The 21,286-nt window shown below is 35.2% G+C and overlaps 2 protein-coding genes across 2 annotated transcripts; both read right to left on the bottom strand.

Annotated features, from left to right (window-relative positions):
- Nucleotides 1-894: 894 nt before the first annotated feature.
- LOC114717918 (uncharacterized) lies at nt 895-17,484 on the bottom strand. Its single transcript, XM_028903143.1, has 8 exons — nt 17,464-17,484; nt 16,728-17,222; nt 16,469-16,618; nt 14,930-15,013; nt 14,425-14,472; nt 13,881-14,329; nt 12,832-13,462; nt 895-937 (listed from the first exon to the last, which is right to left on the bottom strand). Exons 2-7 carry the CDS (start codon nt 17,218-17,220, stop codon nt 12,845-12,847), a joined length of 1,842 nt encoding a protein of 613 aa, XP_028758976.1. The 5' UTR covers nt 17,221-17,222; nt 17,464-17,484; the 3' UTR covers nt 895-937; nt 12,832-12,844.
- On the bottom strand, nt 926-2,624 carry LOC114717902 (uncharacterized). The gene is made up of 4 exons (XM_028903126.1): nt 2,564-2,624; nt 2,367-2,414; nt 1,840-2,270; nt 926-1,561 (listed from the first exon to the last, which is right to left on the bottom strand). Exons 1-4 carry the CDS (start codon nt 2,622-2,624, stop codon nt 926-928), a joined length of 1,176 nt encoding a protein of 391 aa, XP_028758959.1.
- Nucleotides 17,485-21,286: the final 3,802 nt, after the last annotated feature.

Below are 21,286 nucleotides of genomic sequence, written 5' to 3'. Positions count from 1 at the left end.
GGCAATATTTCTTGATAACTACACATATTTTCTGTTGAAAGGAACAGAGATCAATCATACACATTACTTACCAGTTGAACTTGGAGATGTGTGTGTGTGTGTGTGCGCGCGCGCGCGCTTCCCTCCTCTGACGGAAATTTGATATGTTAATGCCTCAGCCTTCTTATGTTCCGTTCTGTCTTCTGGGCTTTTGTAAAGTAATCGCTAATAAAGGTAAGCATTAATCAGATCGCTATTTCGGATCGGCCGATCCAATACTCGAGAATATAATGCGTCCGTTTGGCATAATCCAGGATGTCTAGCAAGCACTTCTCAGGGTAGAATTATATTGATAAATTATTTTTAATTAATAATTTTTTAAAACGCAAATAGCTTTTCGATCTCTTCTAAGCCCCCATTTTACGTCTGAACGTAGAGAATTATTACACAATCATAAGGTGCCCTACCATGATGTAAACTTAAACACAATACCCGTATCTAAATCTTGTACCTCTCTCACTCCAGAGGTTAATTATCCCTTTTACATTATCTATATATACAAAAGTTAGGAAAACAGTCATAAATCATATCTTGAAAGGAATTATCATTGGCAGCTTGATTTTTGAGGCCTTAATTTCACGGGCTTCTCTCTCTCACACACACACAACCAAGAAATGATGGTGATTTTTTGTGATATTAATTAATTCTCTCAACCATAACTTCTTTGCTTAACTGAAATTTCTTATTATTGATGAAAAAAAGCTCATGAATACAATTAAACTTTCTGTTAATTTAAATTCAAGTTGTTCAACTTTATTTGGATTCAAACTATAGCGGGCCCATATGTTTCCTGCTATAGTAATAAAAAGACATGAAGTACACACACATTTCATCCTCTAGAAAATAATACATATATGATAAGATGTGAATTAATTACATGCACAATTCATGGCCACTTCTCCACCTTCTTGAAGATGCCAGGACCATAAGTGGAAGAAGTTACTTCAACAAGAAGAGGGAATTGTAATAGTACAAAGATGGTTACTGGAATACCAGCAAGCACAATAATAGGAAGAGTAACCCATAAACGTGATAAGTTATATTGTAACATGATCATTATGGTTGCTGAAAAGGCAATCATCATAGTTGCAATAGACAAAAACAGTGTAGAAAGACCTAAACAGTCATCAATCATATCTTGAAAGGAATTATCAAAAACAGAGTAAAGGAAGTCTTCTTCTGCATAGCATGAGGTGAGGATTCTTAAAAATGTGAGCATAGAAGTAGTGGACGAAAACAAGGACATTGCATCTGAAATTAAGAAAACCTTAAATAATTTTTTCTCTATAAATATTGGGTATCCTGAAATCTGATTGTTTCCTCCTGGAACCGTAAATGCTCCGGCAAACATAATAGTAATAATTAGTGCGCCAACAACTGAACATGAAGATGCTATTTCTTTCATCCATTTTTCTCCTTGAGCCCTAAGTTCTTTGTGGTTTTCTTTGAAATATTCTAGAGGGTTCAACATGTTCGTGTTTACGGATAGCCTAGTTCCTGCATCCACCACACTGTCGACGGCCTACGTTTACAGAAAATAAATACATAATAAGCAATTAATAAAAGATACAAAGTAGCAAAATAGAAGTGTTGATTAATTGCATATATTAAAACTGACATTTGTTCCATTTAATTCAATGTTATTCGGAACTGGTTTGGGTCCTTATCTATCTCGACTGTTCATATAGGATGAGCTTTAGGTGCTTATTTCAAACTCGTTCCATGTTATTATTGCATTCTATGTGTATATATACAAATAATTATCCAAGGAAAAAGCATTAAATTTCACTTCCAACTAACCTTGAACCATTGGATTTCCCTTTGCATCTGCAATGTGGCACCAGGGATCCGATTAAGGTAGGAAGAAGGGGCCAACATAGCTGCCACATGCAGCAAGGTATTTGAGTTCTCCAAATCAACTAATGTCGCCACCACATTCTTAAAGCGAAAACCACAGAGGAGGTTGAAAATCTCAGCTCTACGATATTCAACAGCGTCAAAGAAAATGGGCAAGTCTGGCTGGCCAAAACTGACTAGCGTGATTAATTCTGGGTTTGCCTTTGTTACTCGCAACAAAAACTCAACATTCTCTTCTTTAGCTACAGATGTCATTGCTTTTCCAACCATATTCTTCTTTACTTCATTCAAATATACCAGATTCTCACAAACTAGGTTTAGAATTCCGGCTGCTTGTGCATGCTGCACCTTCATCTTATATATTTCCTTCATTCCTGCACCATTGGCTATAAATCAAATAGAACTAAAATACCATAGGCATCCAATTTAACTTCTGGGGAACTTTTTGGCATACTTACATACATACCTACCTGACAAATTATAGATGCCTGAGACGAGCCAATGGAGCAGACCTAGCCCTGTTGACATGGACATTTGTATACTTGGTATAATCTATGTTAATTCTATAATAATAATTGGTATACTTGGTATAATCTATGTTCTATAATAATAATAGTTATATAATATTATTTGATTTTATCTTCCAAAGTGATAGAGAATATTGTACCTTGACCTGCTTTGTTGCTCTCGCCTTCTTGCTGAATATCTACGCAGAAATGTCCAGTCATTGTGGTTGATGGTATTTTCATATCTTCCACCCAAAAGTGATCAAAGAAATGGGAAAACACAAGCTTCTTAAAATACTAACGCAATAAATAACTAGAAGTACAAGTAAATTACGTAAATAGTATTAATTAATTGCTGCCACCTCCTAATAAATTGAGGGTTAATTACATAAATATATTTTTGGAAATTGTTTAGCCAACATTATTTTTGGAAATACGCCATAAACGTTTAACCAAATTTTGAAAGAGCCTTAGATTGACCATGAAAAAATTGTAGAAGGTATCTTATGTAATGAGAATTAGATGTAGTGTACTTATAACAAATACTATTATTATGCTGACAACGATAATGAATTATCGGAAGATAACACTGATTGTAAATATATATATATATATATATATATATATATGTACATAGAGTTGTTGTCCACTGCAAGCGATTAAGCATATTGATAGATTTTGGAAAATTTTGCAGCAATCATGCAAAAGGACAAATTCATTGAGTGAAAATTAACTATATTAAAGAATAGGATTGGAAGAGAGAAGCAAAGGAGTTTTCTAATTTTTAGTCAAAGAACTCACATTCGTCAACACATATAATAATGGATTTAGCGTTCCCACAAAACTATGCCTAAAACTCAAAGACTGGTTATTAATTGTAGCAAATTTATTGTTTGAATTTACAGTGTCCAATATGTTTTGTACATACTTGACTTCCCTTATACTCTATCCAGTCTATATTATAACTACCTCACCAGGATTAGAGAGGGCCCTCATTTAGTACTCATCACAGTTATGAATATCCTATGCTCATCACTATAACGCAATCCAGACCATCTAATATCTGATATGAATGATTCATATTTAAAATTTTTAATATGCAATTTTTTCAATGATAAATTTATTTTTTAAAGAAGTCTTAGTAATAAGATTATATCTATTTTAAATTATATATCTATTCAAACAAAAAATTAATTAAATATATAATAAGTTTAAATTCAAACTGGACTATCCCAAATCGACTCGGATAGTTTAAATTAAGATGAGCAATCAATGCTAATAATTGTAATTAGCACGAAATGTGCTCCCAACCAGAGAAAGATGATTGACTCATTAACTTTATTTAAAGATAGAACATTTTTTTTTCAACTTTGCACATATTTAAAAGTATACAGAAACACTATGACTTAAAGTCTTCTCCAAATAAATTGTTATAGGGGTAATATATATTTGAAAAAAGTTTATTAATGACCCAGCATATGTGACCAAATATTGATGAATATAACACGAAAAAAACTAAACTATATATACCGGTGTTTGTTAAAATAACTTCATCTTCACCATCTTTAACCTCATCATCATATTTGGCTAGTGTATAATTAAAAAATTGCACGGAAAAATAGAAAGTAATAATATGCACTAACAGTGATAGGGCATAGCTTCCAGAACGAAAATTGACTTTTGTCAAGAGAATTAGGAAGATAGCGTGCAATATTTTGAATTGTTGGTTCCTCATCATCTGAGTCAGCAGCAAAAAGCAGCTCCGTGCATTGTTGGAGCAAATGCAAGGCAATATCTATATATTCATGTATTAAACTTCATATAGTATGAGACATAATGGCAAAATGACAACAAGTATAATCAGACAGGGAAAAAATGAAAATGAAACATACATATTATGCTTTGTGTATAAAATTATATATCTAAAAGTTATGCTACCTAATTCTCCAAATCTCAAACAGGTTTGGAGGAACTAAGGCCCCACAGTGCCGTTTTCCGGTTTAAGACTTGCAAAGGAGTGACAGAATAGAGATTACCTCCCACTTTGTTGTGGCCAGAATAAAAAGCCATGGTAACCGGAATGTCCCAATCATCTTCAGTTGGAATTGCAAGAATATTTTTATTCTTGTTGATCATGCATGCTGCAATTGGGATGAGTCCACTATGTGAAGCAGCTATTGCAAGTGGAGTATTGTCATAGTAAGCATCACGTATTTCAAGATATTCTTCTGGAACTAATCTCACCAATTCCTCTACTACGCGCACATGCCCAAACCTTGCAGCCACATTTTCGCCCATTGAAGTAGCAAAATCTACGCAATATTCTGAATTGTTGGTTCCTTGTCTGGGTCAGGAGCAAAAAACAGCTCCGTGCGTCGTTGGAGCAAATGCAAGGCAATATCTATTTATGCACCAACATCATATAGCATGAGTCCGTTATGTGAAGCAGCTATTGCAAGCGGAGTATTGTCATAATAAGCATCGCGTATTTCGAGAGATTCTTATGCAACTAATTTCACCAACACCTCTACTATGTCCAGATGCCCAAATTTTGCAGCCACATGGAGAGGTGTTTCGCTGAGAATGATTCTCAGGCCCACAAGAGATACGGATGATGTGCAATGCTGCAGCATTGTTTCTTCTCCATTTCGCAAAATCTTCCAAATGATTTTCGTCTGGTCCTGCGCTATTATTCGTCACTTCCCAGAAATCTTGAGATATCAGATAGTTCCAAACCCATTCGAACCAATCATCACTGCTGTTTCTCGTGAGTGGCTCTGCAACTATGTCGTTAAAATTGCGCCTCCCTTCCATAGCTCAATTAACTATGACGCGACGCGAGCTTACATCTTTATTTGATATCTTTGGACATGACAATCAGAATCCAATATTGTGTTTCCTTAGTTATTGCTCAGTACTCTACCACCTCATCTAGACAATGTGACTATTAACGGGGAAAACGTTTTGAAAGTGGGTGACGTGGCACACTTTGGAGCGTTGGCAGAGGGGAAAGGATAACGGCTTAGATTTGAACATATGTACTTGTTGGTTGTAAGTCTCTAATCATTTTAATTACTCACAGGTTAAACTACCAAAAAATATTTATAAATGATACTGTAAATAATTAAAAATTAAGAGTATTGTTAATTTAAATATTTTAAAAAAAATTTTATGCATATTTTTATAATCAATATTGGTAATTTGATTTTATTTGAAGTTTTTATTCAATAAGTAATTAATGTATGCAATATTCGTATACTATATTCATTATAAATGAATTTCTTATTTTAGTGTCTTGAATTTATGTTGGTTCGATCACGCTTTTGATGTTTAAAATTAAATACTTATAATCGTTTTTATCCCCTATGAAAGAAATCTTTCAATGTTTTAAGAAAGTTCAAAAAATTTTCCCCGCTACACGTACGTCTCCGCGTTCTTTAAAGATGCTTGGATCATAAGTAGAAGACAAATTATAGATGCTGGCCGGAGATGAGCCGGCAGTGGAGTAGACCTGGCCCTGTTGACATGGATATTTTATAAAATATTTACGTACTTTTTTAGGTATATATATACACACAACCCTTTATTTTAAATATAAAAATTAGTTTGTACTATAATTTTAATCTGCACATTTTAATTTGCGTTACAAACTAGATCTTATATTTAGAATCAGAAGTATCGTGTGCATATGTGTATATATGTATGAAGCTGATAAAGTGAGTGAATTTTTGTTACTACATATTAAATTTTCGTATTAATCAAACTGAACAAAAAAGAAGCAGTATCTTTTATCTATTTCAATCTCATTCATCCCTTTCATTGTGCCATCCTCTGAACAGGTCTAGAGGATTTCTTTTATTTAAAACAGGATGCACCACACTCTCTGCCTCCTATGTTTTTCAAAGAAAATAAACAATAAATTACGTACCAATAATAATATAATAAAAAAAAGACAATACTTACATTAAGTTCTTTATATATATTATGTCAAATTTTCCAATCACGTATGACTATGTGTTCTATTTTTGAAAATTATCATTTAATTATAAACCCATATGAAAAATAGAACATATGACCAAGCAATTGAAAAACTTAACATGTATAAAGAACCTGATTAAAGTATTTTCTATAAAAAAATCATCTTATTTTTTTTTGTGCAAGAAAGTTTAGGTGAGTTGAGTCCCAATGGCTCACTACGGTTAAGGCATGTCTCTAGACTCAAAGAGCATTCATGAAGGTACTTATAGATAACCCACCAACAACGTCCTCATATTGGCAGTGGGACTCGAACTCATGATCTTGTGTGTTATAAGCCAACTTGAAGTTGTACTGCCCTTAATTGTCGCTTTGGGGTTACTCCAAAAATTAACCGAATTAATGCAATATAGTGCACAACTCGGGTCGTTTCACTTTGAGGAGCTGAAAACGAAATTAAACCCTAGTAAATAAATGCAAATAACCTAAACTATGAAAATGATTTTGATTTTGAGGGATTACTAATTAAATGCCTTGAATTAAACTGAAATTAAAATATATTTTTTTGGTTATTTTTATATAAAAGTGATTAAAATGAATGGAGATTAAAGAAATGAAAATGAGACACACAAATAACACTGATAAAAATCAATCCTCCAATTCAACAATGCAGGCAATCATCACTCTAAAAGATGTGGGAGTTAAAAACAATGAATTAAGAATTATAATTAAGCTTTTGATCCAACAACCGAGCCACCTCGAGTTGCCACAAAATATTTTCCTAAAATCCCAACTTACTAACTGCAACCAGAATAGTAAAATGGGATTAAGGATGCTAAAAACCAATGCTTAATTAGAACTCTTAAATCCAAAATAACAGAATTAAAACTAGTAAGAGACTATATGATCCAAAATTCTAAGCCACCTTAGAAAATCACAATATATTAATTCCAAAATCAATACAAATGTCATAACCACAACATTATAATTGAGATCAAAACTATAAACAGCCCAATGTCAAATACTAAGCAATAATTCAGTCACAATAATCCCTAAATATAATCAGATTAAGCAATACAATTATCCCAACAATCAGAAAAACTATCCTAAGACCTAGGAATTGTTAAACAATTATTGAGTAAGAAATTAAAGTAACTAGAACTCCCCCTTGAAATCCAAGCTCCTGCCATTATTGTTGAATTGGAGAATCAGAGGATCTCAGCCACGGTTTGCCATCAAGTTTGCTGCCACCAGCAATTCACCGTATCCAGCCATGAAGAATATCGAAGGAAGAGTGGAGAAAACCGTCAGCTCCCTTGGTCTGCTCGCTTGCGTCTCCCTTCTCCTCTGTTCGGCGTGCTCTGCTCTTCCGTTTCGCGTCTTGCTCTGCGGCGTGTTCTCTGGTCCTTTCTCCGGCCGCGCCCAGGAGAAGAAGAAGATGAAGCCGCCGGTGATGATGGACTGGACCGATGGAAGGACCTCTCTGTTCGTTCCAGGTCCGTGTGCGCCGTCCAGCTCCTCCTCTGTTTTCTTTTCTTCGCGCAGCTCCAGCCTCCCTTTCGTTCGGCGTCGCGCGTGTGTGTGTTCTCTCTCTCTCTGCCGCCGCTCAGCTTTTGTTTTCCCCTTCGCTTGCGTCTTCTTTTGTCTCGTGTGTGTGAGTGATTATTATTATTAGGTTGGGGGAGGGCAAAACGTTTCGTTTTGCTCTCCCCTTTTATTATTGTTATATATATATATATATTTTATTTTTCTTTTCCTTTCCTTTTTTTTTATTTTTAAATCTTCCTAGAACCTGCAAGCAAAATTCAAGGATAAGGTAGCATTAATTGTCCTCAAAAATCAATTAGTCACAATTAACTCAAAATATGACAATTTTGTCCCTATAAAATAATAATTCAAAATAAAACAAAATAAATCAATTAAGGTAAAAAAGGGACCAATTAAGCTGACAAAACTCATATAAAAGATACCAAAATATATAAAAATAATTGAGTTTGTCACAACTCTTTATCAATTGCATCAACTCTTGTTGTTAAAAGAAAATCATAATTGGCTACGCATTTGTTGATATATGCATTAAAAGGTTTCGATCTGTCCCATAGTCATCAGCTCCGTCACGGCCATGTTTTGTGTTTTTTTTTTTTTTTTTCCTGCATCAAAAGTCATAAGACGCGAAGTAGACCTGACCAGAATAAAGATAACGTTCCATTTTGTTGTGGCCAGAATAAAAAGCCGTGGCATCTTCAGTTGGAGTTGCAGGTGCCCTTTTATTTTTGATGATCATGCATACTGCAATTGGGATGAGTTCACTATGTGAAGCAGCTATTGCAAGTGGAGTATTGTCATAGTAAGCATCGCGTATTTCCAGATATTCTTCTGCAACTAATCTCACCAACTCGTCTACTATGCCCAGATGCCCAAACTTTCACAGCCACATGAAGAAATATTTCGCCCATTGAAGTAGCAAAATCAGCGTTCAATACCTTTGGATGGCGATCAATGGATGCTTTTGCAGCCGACCAGTTGTTCTGAGCTATGGCCTTGTAGTACTCATCTCTGATTCTTCTGCCTCTGTTAACACTGTAATCACCACTTCATTAATTAAATGATAAGGAATCATAAATGTGATTTGTCCAACACCTATAGACTAGGAAGGCAATGAGAGAGTTGTTAGTAGCCTTACAAAGAAGGACCATATTTTGTGTAGATAACTCCCTTGTTAAATAGCCTTCTTTTTCATTAATGAAGTATGAGACACCAACTACTTCTCTGGTTCTATTTATAAGGCACTTTTAACATGTTTCGCACAGATTAAGAAAAACTTTAAACGACATTAACTTTCTATTAAAATATAACAACTTTTTAACTTTATCCCTATTTAATATATACACATTTCAAAAAACATAACTATCTATACTATAATAAGTAAATGGTTGTTATAACCTTGTGAAATTCATGTAATATCAGCACATTTTCCCCTAGTGATCATACTTTTTGGTGAATTCATGCATATTTGGAAGTATTTATGATAGGAAAATGTGCATAGTTAATACTTGCACTAAAGTTATGGATTTATGGTTAATTGTTAATATTTTGCCCCTGGTTCATCAACTTTCGCTTTCATAGTTTGTCTTGTTTTGTTAGGTAATTGAAACTTATGAATGGAGTCATTTAAAACAAATATTAATCCCCTAGGAGTTGGAACAAAGCTTAGAGATCTATGACATGATGAAAAAATCAAGTAAAAAAGAGATCCAAAACAGTAAGCTATTGGTCTCAGCCAACAGGAACCTTTAGGTTCATCCAACAGAGGCAACGAAAAGGAATTGACAGTAGCCAACATAGAATTACTGATACTATGCGTTTTGAAGACAGCACATGTTCTCCGGCTCCATATGCTGTATAAATAGAAGGAAAACACCGAAATAAGAGGATTTTGGACCTTTAGGGAGCTGGTGTGCTAGGATTTTGGAAGATTGAAGAGCTTGGAGCAGGGGGTTGAGCTTTGGAAGAGATTTTGAGCTCTTTCTTTTAGGTTTTTCTGCTATTCTTTCCTTTCCTCTCTTGTAATCTGCTATGGCTGTAATTTTCTTTTATGGTTGTAGTTTGTGGCTGACTATGAGTAGCTAAGCACTTTGTTCTAGGATTATTTTGAACCCTTGAATGGATTAACTCTTGATTACTCCTCTCATTTTGTGATTAATATGTGTTTATTTTACTCTTTTCTAAATGCTTCTAAATGCTTGATCACCTTGGGATTACAGGAGGCGTAACTTCTATGGACCCATTTTTTATCAAGTTAGTTCCTTCCGTGTACAAACAAATGAAACTTGAAAAAGGCCATAAAAACGGAGCCTACTGCAAATTCAATAATGAGCTCCTAACGTTGTTCACCTCATCTCTATACCTCGCAGCTTTGGTGGCCTCTCTCTTTGCCTCTAACGCCACAAGAATTCTTGGTCGTAAAACCTCCATGTTTCTTGGAGGCTTGTTCTCCCTTGTGGGTGCCTTGTTGAATGGTTTGCAGTAAATGTGGCCATGCTCATCATCGGCCGTCTCTTACTTGGCTTTGCTGTGGGTTACTGTAATCAAGTAAGTAACTCACAGTGAGATTATTATTTTTCTAAAGGATCGATCGAGTTCGCAAATATGCATATAATTGCCCAAACCAACTCAAGTTTAATTTTTTCTCTCTTTTTCTGTCAACAATCTGTTCCGGTGTACAATCTGAAATGGCTCCACCAAATATCAGAGGGGCGTTAAATAGGGGATTCCAGATGATGAAAACAATCGGTATTTTGTTTGCGAACATGATCAGCTACTTAACTGCCGTGCATTAAATTTCATTTCTAATTAAGCCTGAACCATTCTATTTCTCTTTGCATCAGCAATGGGGCAAGGGAGATGCCGTTAAGGAATCATAACTATGATTTGTCCAGCGCACTGTAATCACCATTTACAAACAAAGGACCATATTTTGAGTACATTTGTGTACGTAAGTCTCTTGTTAAATAGTCTTCTTTTCCATTAATGAAGTACGCGACACGAACTATAATATTAGGAGTCGTTATATTTTTGAGAGAGTTAGTGTCCCTAATTATTACAAGAAAGTTAGTTCTAGGAATAATTAAAGAATGTTTCCACATACACCCCTAATGAATTACTACATCTGGTCTTTAATATAAAAGTTAGTTAACTGATTTGAGTAAATTAAAAAAAACTAATTAAGTTAATTATTTGTAATAAATATATGTTTTCTTTTCTAAAATATCTTTGCTAATCAAATGTACTGATTAAAACTATCATTATTATAAGACTACATTAGGAAAAAAATAGATAAATATGATAAATAAAATCAAATGACATCTTATATTTAGAACCAAAACAAAAGTCAAACGAGTTTCATGACCCTCTTTCTTTCAAAAATTTAAATGCATTTGAAATGCAATTCCCGTATCGATAAATCTCTTGGCATGATTAGCTACTGCGACAAGGACTTGATCATCATCTGCAATCAACCTTAGCTTTTTCTTCATAATAAAAAAAAATCATAATTGACTACGCATTTGTATGTTAATAAAGTACTCATTTAATTTGTTGCATCATAACGCAATCATGGAAGAGGAGTTTCTGATATTGCGCTACGACTTCAATTGCGATATAGTCAAAATTCATGTTCACGATGAATTATCTTTCAGCAATAAAGAAACTTAGCAGTGCCATTTACATTCTCTGTATACAAAACAAATGAAAAGAGTCCAAAGTCCGCTTAAAAAAATCTGTTGGTATCGTCAATGATACTCCTTCAATGGAATGATGGTCGGCAGCTTGATTTTTTAGGCTCTAATTTGATTGATTTGACTTGACGGGCACCCTCACACACAGAGCCAAGGAAAGATGGTGAATTTTTAAGATAAATTAATTAATTGAATATTTTAATATATTTTATTACACTAATGATTTTAATATCTAAAATTTAAATTTAAAAAATCTCATCCATAACTTTTTTGCTTAACTGAAATTTCTTATTATTGACGAAAAAAAATGCTCATGAATACCATTAAACTTTTTATTAACTTTTTTTTTGGTAATTTAAATTTAAATGGTTCAACTTTATCTTGATTCAAACTATAACAGGCCCATGTGTCCTGCTACAGTCACAACATTATCAATGTTTATGTTCTAAATGTGCAAAGCCTGATGACACGCAAAAACATTAATTAGCCTAAAAATAAAACTATGTGCTTTATTTACATAATAAAATTTAAGGGGATCTGAAATTTCTTGTTCAATACATAACATAATAAGATATGAAGTAAGTACTTCTATAAATCTAAGTAAAACAGAACCCATATATTGAAAACAAGTTAGGCCCTGAAACAGTCAACAAGATCATGAGTTGACTTGTTAAACTTCTGGAAGGGCTTCTATCATTCTTTAAAATTATTCTTAATCGTCATTATTATAAAGTACCACGTGCCCATCACATGTATAAACCCATGTGATGACTCTGGTTTGGACCACTCGTAATTGAATCACCGAGAGTACAACCATTTTATTGTCTGATTTGTTCCCATTAAAAATAAATAATTCATCCACAAAGCAAAATGCAGTGAATCAATATTCAAATCCCAACTAAGAGAGCTACTTATATTTAGTACCCAACTATATCTCAAACATGATTACCTTCAATAGAAGAATACCTGTGTCTACAAACAAACAAACAAAAATCATCCCCAAAACTAAGTCCTGTCAGGCATCAGCTAATTAATCTAATTAATTTGGCATAACCACATCAATATATATATTTATGTTCTAAATATGCAAAAGTTGATACACACCTCCAACATAGGCTAAAAATATGAGCAGTTGGCTTATTACACAATTAAGATTCAAGAGGAGGAGAATCTTTATTCAGTAGGAAATCATACATATATGGTAAGATTTGAATTAATTACATGCACGGTTCATGGCCACTCTTCCACCTTCTTCTTGAAGATGCTTGGGCCATAAGTAGAAGAAAACACTTTAACAAGAAGAGGAAATTGTAATAATACAAAGAGGGTTACAGGAACACCAGCGAGCAAAGTAACAGGAAGAGTAAACCATAAACGTGATAAGTTATATTGCAACATTATCATTATTGTTGCTGAAAAGGAAATCATCATAGTTGCAATAGACAAAAACAATGTAGAAAGACCTATTATCAATTTTGTAGGTAGCAAGTAAAGGAAATCTTCTTCTGCATAGCGTGAGGTGAGGATTCCTAAAAATGTGAGTACAGAAGTAGCGGATGAAAACAAAGAAAGTGCATCTGAGATCAAGAAAACTTTAAATAACTTCTCCTTCATAAATATCGGGTACCCTGAATCCTGATTGTTTCCCCCAGGAACTGTTAAAGCTGCGGCAAACATGATGGTAACAATTAGAGTCCCAACAACTGAGCAAGAAGATGCTGTTTCTTTCATCCATTTTTCTCCTTCAGCCCTCAGCTTTTTGTGGTTTTTCTTGAAATATTCTAGAGGAATCAGCCCTTTCTTGTTTTGATCTAGCCTGTATCCAGGATCCACCACGCTCTCAACAGCCTATGTATATACAAAATAAATAAATAAATAAATAAGCAATAAATGAAAGACTCAAAGTAACAAAATAGCTAGAATTGATTAATTGTATATTAAAAAAAATTAATTTGTTTCATATAAGCTAACCCATTGTTATTCTTGCATTATACAAGGAATTATCCAAGGATATAAAATTAATTCACTTTTCTAGCTACTTCACAATCAGCAAGTCTCATCAGATGTGTCTATGAATTAAAAAAAAAAAAAATCATTAAACAAAACATCTCCTTCTTTAGTCAACTTCATTTATTAAATTGCACCATATAATAATGAATCCTAATTATTAGCAAGGAAAAAAACCGGACATGTGTGCATGTGTTAATATGATTCATTTTCTTCTGCCTCTGGCATGCACAAAAAAGGATCAAATTTCAGTTCTAACCTTGAACCATTGCAGTTCTCTTTGCATCTGCAATGCTGCACCGGAGATGCAGTTAAGGTAGGAAGCAGGAGCTAACAAGGCTGCCAAATGTAGCAAGTTATTTCCTGTCTCTTTTGCTGCTATCATTTTTGCTGCTGTTGCTGCTGCCATAATCTTAAATTGAAAACAAAGGAAGAGGCTGAAAACCGCAGCTTTACGATATTCAACAACAGTAATGACAAAAATGGGATAGTTTAGGTAAACAGAAGTAACTAGTGAGATTAACTCCGGGTTTGCCTTTGTTACTCGCAAAACAAACTCAGCATTGTCCTGCTGAGCTGCACAATTCAGTGCTATTCTAATCATATTCCTCTTTTGTACATTCAGAAGCATCAGATTCTGACACACTAGGTTTAGAATTTCATCTGCTTGTGTACGCTGCAGCTTCATCTTATATATTTCCTTCATTCCTGCACCATTGACAACCGAAATAGAACTAGAATGTCAAAGGCAATCGATTTAAGTTGTGGGCAACTTTTTGGCGTGCGCACACACATATACGTACCTGACAAATTATATATGCTGGAGACGACCCAACGGCGTAGACCTATGCCTGTTGACATGCATTTTTCTTTTTCTTTTAGCCCAGTCATTCAAGAGGGTATGTATGCATGCATGTCTATGTCTACACACACACACAGACACACACACATATAGGTTTATCCTTTCTTTCTCGCCCCCCCCCCCCCCCCAAGCGTTTATTTGTGTGTGATTATACAAGTCTAATCTTTTTTCTCGGGTCAAAGCTAGGTGCAACTTAATTAAATGCAAAGTTGCAAACATTGAGTAACCTGTGCATAAATTAAGACTGAGACATCTCAATATTCACAAATCGAGCTTATAATAAAAATTAATTTTTAATTTCAAATTTCATATTTTGGCATACCTGGTTTTATGTGCGCTAAATTAAATGAAAAACTTTACAAATTATAATCTACCATGTTCTGTAATAATAGTTATATAATATTATTTGATTTCATCTTCTAAAGTGATTATAGAGGATATTGTACCTTGACCAGCACTTTTGTCCTCGCCTTCTTGCTGAATATCCACGCAGAAATGCCCAGTGGTTGGGGTTGATGGTATTTTAATATCTTCCACCCAAAAGTGATCAAAGAAATGGGAAAACATAAGATTCTTCAAATAATAATGCAGTAAATAATTAGAAGCACAAGTAAATTACATAAATAGTATTAATTAATCACCGCCACCTCCTAATGGATTGCGGGATTGTTTTCTTTGAAAAAGTGAAAGATAATATCTTCCAATTAATTGAGGGTCAATTACATAAACAGTATTTTTGGAATTTTTTTGCCGACATTAGTTTTGGGAATATACGTCATAAACATTTCACCAAATTTTCAAAGAGCCTAATAATGGACCATGAAAAATTTGAGAAGATATCTTATGTTATTACTGGATGTAGTGTAGTTATAATAAATACTGTTATTATGCTCACAATGACAATAATAATGAATTATCAGAAGACAAAACTACTTGTAAATATATTTAGGCTAGAGTTGTCGTCCCCTACGAGCGATTAAGACTTGCGAAATGACAAAGGCATGAGTGAAAATTAACTAAATTAAAGAATAGGCTTGGAAGAGAGGAGCAAAGGAGGAGTCTTTTAATTTTTAGTCAAAGAACTTACGCATTCCTAAATACATATAAATATGGATTTAGAGTTCCTGAAAAGCTATACCTAAAACTCCTGGCAAATTTATTGTTTACACTTCCCAACATCTTCTATACATAGTGGAATTTCCTTTTACTCTATTCGATCCATAGTTTAAGTCACCTCACTCTCACTCCCTTTAGTTTTTAGTACAGGGCATTTTGTAGGAGCAATTTTTTATTCTCAACATAAGTCATCAACTATATAACTCATTAATCGCTACTTTTCAATTTCACCCTTATTATTAATTAAGGTTTAGTATTTATAAGCTCATTGAACTCCGTGTTTCTCTATCTATATTATTTAATCTAAGTTGAAGGGAATCTTGAAAAAAATTATTAAGAGAAATTTAATACTTTAACTGTCATTAATTAGTATGTAAGAATTAGTTGAAAATGCCCTATAATAAGGATCGGAAGGAGTACTACCTCACCAGAACGAGAAAAGTGGTTGACCAAGTCAAATTTAAAAATAAAATATTTTTTGCAACTTTGCACATATTTAAGAGCACAGAGGAACACCATATGATACTTCAACTCCTCTTCTAATAAATTATAATGGGGAGGGGTAACACCTATTTGGGAAAAGAAAAAATCATTAATGATCGAGCAAGTGACTTATATTGTGGATTGAGAATTTCTTTCAAAAGGCTTTCTTTATTTAATTAGGAAGGCAGAAGTAAGAGAGGAAGAGTGAGACGGATTTGGAATAAGCATGTGTGTATAAACTAAATTATACCAGAGGTTGTTTCATCTTCACCATCTTTACTGTCATCATCATAATTCGCCGTTATGGCTAGGGAGTACTTTAAAAAAGCAAATGACATATATAGAAAATTGTAGGGAGCGAGTGGAAAGTAATAATATGTACTCACAGTGATAGGCCCATCGCTTCAAGAACGGAAGTTGACTTTTATGAAGAGAATGAGGAAGAGAGAGTGCAATATTCGCAATTGTTGAGTTCCCATCCTCGTCAACAGCAAAAAGCAGCTCTGTGCATCGTTGGAGCAAATGCAAGGCAATATCTATTTATGTATCAAAATCATATGGTATAAGGAGACGAGAGGGAAAAAATGAAAATGAAACATATATTGTGCTTTGCGAGTGAAATTATATATCTAAAAATTATGTTACCAAATTCTCCATTTCTCAAACAGGTTCGGAGAAACTCAGGACCCACAAAAGAGCCGTTTTCTGGTTTGAAGACTTGCAAAGGAGTGACAGAATAGAGATAACGTCCCAATTCGTTGTGGCCACCAAAAAAAGCCAAGGTAACAGGAATCAGCCAAGGCCATTGAGCTGGAATTGTAAGTGCCCCGCTATTTTTGTCTATCATGCATGTTGCAATTGGGATGGATCCCGTATGTGTGGCAGTTGTTGCAAGTGGAGTATAGCCATAATAATCCCATATTTCAAGATATTCTGGTCCAACCAATTTCATCAACTCGTGTACTATGGCCACATGCCCGAACTTTGCAGCTATATGAAGAGGTGTTTCGCCTCTTGAAGCTCCAAAATCTACGTCCAATACCTTAGGGTGGCGATCAATGACTGCTTTTGCGCCGCACAAGTCATTCTCAGATATGGCCTTGTTCAAAATAACCATCTCTAATTCGTCTGCCTCCATCACTGGAATCAACAACCAGCACATATGCATTAAAAATTTAAAATATATATTCATATGCGTAAGAGGAATCATATAGATAAATCAAATGACAATTAGTGAATGCAATGAGTTGGCACCCAGTACTGGTAGAGGTTCAGCCAGGAATAGGCTCAGGTGTCGCCTAATAATAATACTAAGACATGATTTAATTTTCTTCTATACATAAAGAAAATATGCCAGAAGTTTTTAATAATATAGCCTTACCATAATACCCATATCTAAATCTTGTACTACTCTCCCCTCACCACTGTATGTAATCATCAATTCTTTTCAGTTTGTATTTGTGATGACAGTGGCTTGTTACTTCTTCTTTTTCAGCTCGCGCTCACACTTCACTGACTCTTCATGTAACATCCTACTCTGTATACTTAGATGAAAGCAGATGTAAAAAAACTATGGTAGAGAGTTTACACTGAAAAAGGGGTATTTTTAAAACTTTTTATCTAACTTTGACTCAAAACTTATAACTTTAAAAGTTTTATACGATATAATAAGACCTGAATTCATTCTATCTTTACTCAATAGCAACATCTATATATCAGAGCTATACAGATGTTACTTCTAAAAACTCTACTGTTTTGTTCCGGCTCTAATAAATCATGCTTTGTAAATCCTAAATCATTCATGCCACAGATATAACATCAATATATGCATATATGTATGCTAAGTCCCCAGTTATGCTAAGCTACCCCCCAATCACTCCTCCTTATGGAGGTACATACATCACATAAGTAGAATTTACATAGCCACACCAAAGTGAAACATAAGCATCACAAAAGGAAGGGGGAAACAAAAACATAAAACATTCAAGATTAATTAATTAACTAAGCACTAAGCTCTTCTCTCCTTTCACCTTAGTTAAGCTTCCACCGGCTTCTCTTTTCCTCTAGATGCACTAGGCCCTATGGTTAAATAGAAAGGAGAGGTGAGATTCAAAGAATCCCAGTAGCAATAATCATGTTTTCTATATTATGCATGGTATAAAACTGAGCATGCAAAACAAACCACAGAGTACAATACCTTACAAAATAACTGAACTGAATTGAATAATTAATTGGGACATATTCGCCGTCATTTAACTGAATTTCATATAATTGTCACGCATAACTGAATATCTAAGCAGCTATTAACTGATTAATTGAGCATATGCACACTAATTAACTAAGCATATGCATACAGATTAAATGAGTAGTTACTAACTGATGATTGAATAACTAAGCAGCTGCTATTTGATTAACTGCATAATTGAGCAGCTGCTATCTGATTAACTGTATAATTGAGCAGCTGCTATCTGATTAACTGCATAACTGTGCAGTTGCTATCTGATTAACTGCTAAATATGCATATACTGGACAGTGAAATGCATGCACATGGCCATGGCAATAACTGGTAAGGTAATTTGCATGTTCTCATGCTTAACTATAACCTTATGGCACAGACAAACATGCAACCAATACAAAACATACAAAATAATGATTAAAACTACCTTTTGCCTGCTCTCTTGTGCGGGTACCTTACTCTTGGTTTCTTCTTGGTAAGCTAGGATGCCAATTAAATGTCAACATTACAAGTACATATATAGGGTGAGTTAAAATTGGGATTTTGGTTAACCCATAAATAGCTAAATCTCTCTGTAACCCCCGCTCAAGTGTACTCTCTTCTCTTAAAGTGACTGGTCATCTTGGCCCACAATTTACACTTCATCTATGTATTTCCAAAGGTTTCTAACACTTCCCCTTTCTTATGTTTCTCTTAACTTCTTAATCCATTGAACCATAGTTGATCAAAAACAAGGAAAGAACAAAAGTCATAAATTTAATTATTGCAAACAAGCACAACTTGTGATAGAATAGAAATAGAAAAAGAGGGATAGAAGAGAGATTCAGAGAGGGAGCGAGACAGGGGAAGATAGGAAGTAGGCAGAGAGATTTAGAGAAGACGGAGAGAAAACAGAAAGCATTACTGAATAGTGCACTGTGTATCCCTGAAAATCAATATATCGTACTATTGGATACCCTTTAATATCTATTTATAGGCCTAGGTTGAAGTATGAAGTGCCTGACAACTAATGCCTACTAACTAATGCTCCTAACGGTTAGTAACCGTTTACAATCTTTAAAATATTTGAATTTATTTACAATTACACATCAATACCCCCCTCCCAAAAATGATCCTTGCCCTCAAGGATCAGAAACAACAAAATTACAAACAATTACGCCAAGGACTCGGGCATTAAACTCTGAAAACAGCTGCTAGAAAGTGTAGCAATAGTTCTACAGTTGACCCCAAGAGCATTTGGATCAATCGTCCTCTATACCACATTAGAATGAACAAATGGATGGGGGCAAATTGAAAAAGTAAAGCCCATGTGAGAAATTTCCTTATCAATGGGCTCATGCAAATGACTTCGGCCTTTTTAGATGACCCATGAACCCATGAATCAATGATGGATGATAGCTGGCTTCCACTTATGACATTCAGTTCGTAGAATTTCAAGAAAACCCACTGCAACTTCAAAGAAATAAATGCCAGTTGTCTCCTTGACTTTTCAACATGAGAAATATACGGCCACGTATTCAAGTCCTGGTCTGTACTCGTTTTCGCCGCTTGGGAAGTCTCACTTAAGCACCAAAGCTGCAGGAAGTTCTGCGTCTTCGTCAAAACATGGCCGACACGAGGAGGAACAGAAATGAACGGTGAAGGATAATCAAAGATAGAAGTTGACAAGGAAGAAACAGAACATAGCATCGAAGAGGGAGCTGACATAAAAGGTGATGGTGCCAAGCTTGGAGATATACTATGCAACCCACTCTGAAATTTCCGAAGGAAGGCAAAGCTTGAAGTCATATTGCGCGACCCAGCTGTCACTTCCATTGTGTCCATTTCGTGCGAAGGTTCTTGTACGCCGCCCTCAAGATCGAGTCGCACAAACCCATCAATTGCAGTCGCAGTTTCCATGTACTTCCAAGTCCCTAGGTTGCGAAGAACAAAGGAAAACCCATGCGTTGTGATCCCAACTCCGTTCGAAGTCATCCTCAAATCTTTGTGATGCATTGTCGCACCCGAGACTCTAAAGCGATAGCCAAAGGAACTTGTGGTTTCTGTTATTGCCTTGGGTACGTCTTCGATGCTTATAGCTTCTTGGGTCTTTCCGGCATTTTCTTGCCCATCTTCAATAACGCACCGGGGAGCCTTCATGAGTCCGCCACTACGAACTTCAGACGAAACAAAGGCAGAGGAAGCTTCTTTGCAGACGCTCAGGCTTACGTCTGTGCTCCCAGCCTCAGACGGAAGATCCTTCTTGACGTTAATGTCACGTGCCAATAGTTCTTGGCCTACCTTGAACTTGCCGTCACATTCTTCTTGGGTGGGTGATGCATCTGGCAACTCATAACACTCTTCTTGGGTGTTGTTCTTCACTAGCAGCGGCGTCATCTGCTTGCTCTGGACATCCAAGGCTTTTCTTGCTTTCTCGGCTTGCCATTGCAAGCATATCTCTTGTGTTCTTGCAAATGATCGGGCTTGACGCATAGTACTTGGTCTAAATAGTCGAACCGAGTCAGCGATTTCTTCCTTCAATGCAAAAACATATGCATCAATGAGGTAGTCTTCTGGTAAATCAAGTTTGGCGGAGAAGGAATCAAACGTATCGTTGAAGTCAGCTACCGAGCCCTGTTGTCGAATGTGCCGTAGCCGAAGTCGTTCTTCCATAATTCTTGTCTGGCCACGAGTAAGTACCATAAACCAAGCTAAATTTTGTGGGTAATGCCGAGGAAAGACTGGCTCTGATACCACTGATAGAATAGAAATAGAAAAAGAGGGATAGAAGAGAGATTCAGAGAGGGAGCGAGACAGGGGAAGATAGGAAGTAGGCAGAGAGATTTAGAGAAGACGGAGAGAAAACAGAAAGCATTACTGAATAGTGCACTGTGTATTCCTGAAAATCAATATATCGTACTATTGGATACCCTTTCATATCTATTTATAGGCCTAGGTTGAAGTATGAAGTGCCTGACAACTAATGCCT

Source organism: Neltuma alba, unplaced genomic scaffold (assembly GCF_004799145.2).
Source record: "Neltuma alba isolate B1F8T4 unplaced genomic scaffold, ASM479914v2 tig00011781_pilon, whole genome shotgun sequence".
NCBI classification, from domain to species: domain Eukaryota; kingdom Viridiplantae; phylum Streptophyta; class Magnoliopsida; order Fabales; family Fabaceae; genus Neltuma; species Neltuma alba.
The sequence above is the reverse complement of the archived record's forward strand: the minus strand, read 5'-3'. Positions and strand labels throughout refer to the sequence as shown.

Coding starts and splice junctions, on each gene's coding strand:
- LOC114717902 (XM_028903126.1), bottom strand. CDS start 2,624: ATGACTGGACATTTCTGCGTAGATATTCAGCAAGAAGGCGAGAGCAAC. Junction 2,271..2,366: donor AGGCATCTATAATTTGTCAG/GTAGGTATGTAT, acceptor CCAATGGTGCAG/GAATGAAGGAAATATATAAG. Junction 1,562..1,839: donor GGGAAATCCAATGGTTCAAG/GTTAGTTGGAAG, acceptor CTGTAAACGTAG/GCCGTCGACAGTGTGGTGGA.
- LOC114717918 (XM_028903143.1), bottom strand. CDS start 17,220: ATGGAGGCAGACGAATTAGAGATGGTTATTTTGAACAAGGCCATATCT. Junction 15,014..16,468: donor GAAGCGATGGGCCTATCACT/GTGAGTACATAT, acceptor TTTGGGTGGAAG/ATATTAAAATACCATCAACC. Junction 14,330..14,424: donor CAGCATATATAATTTGTCAG/GTACGTATATGT, acceptor TCAATGGTGCAG/GAATGAAGGAAATATATAAG.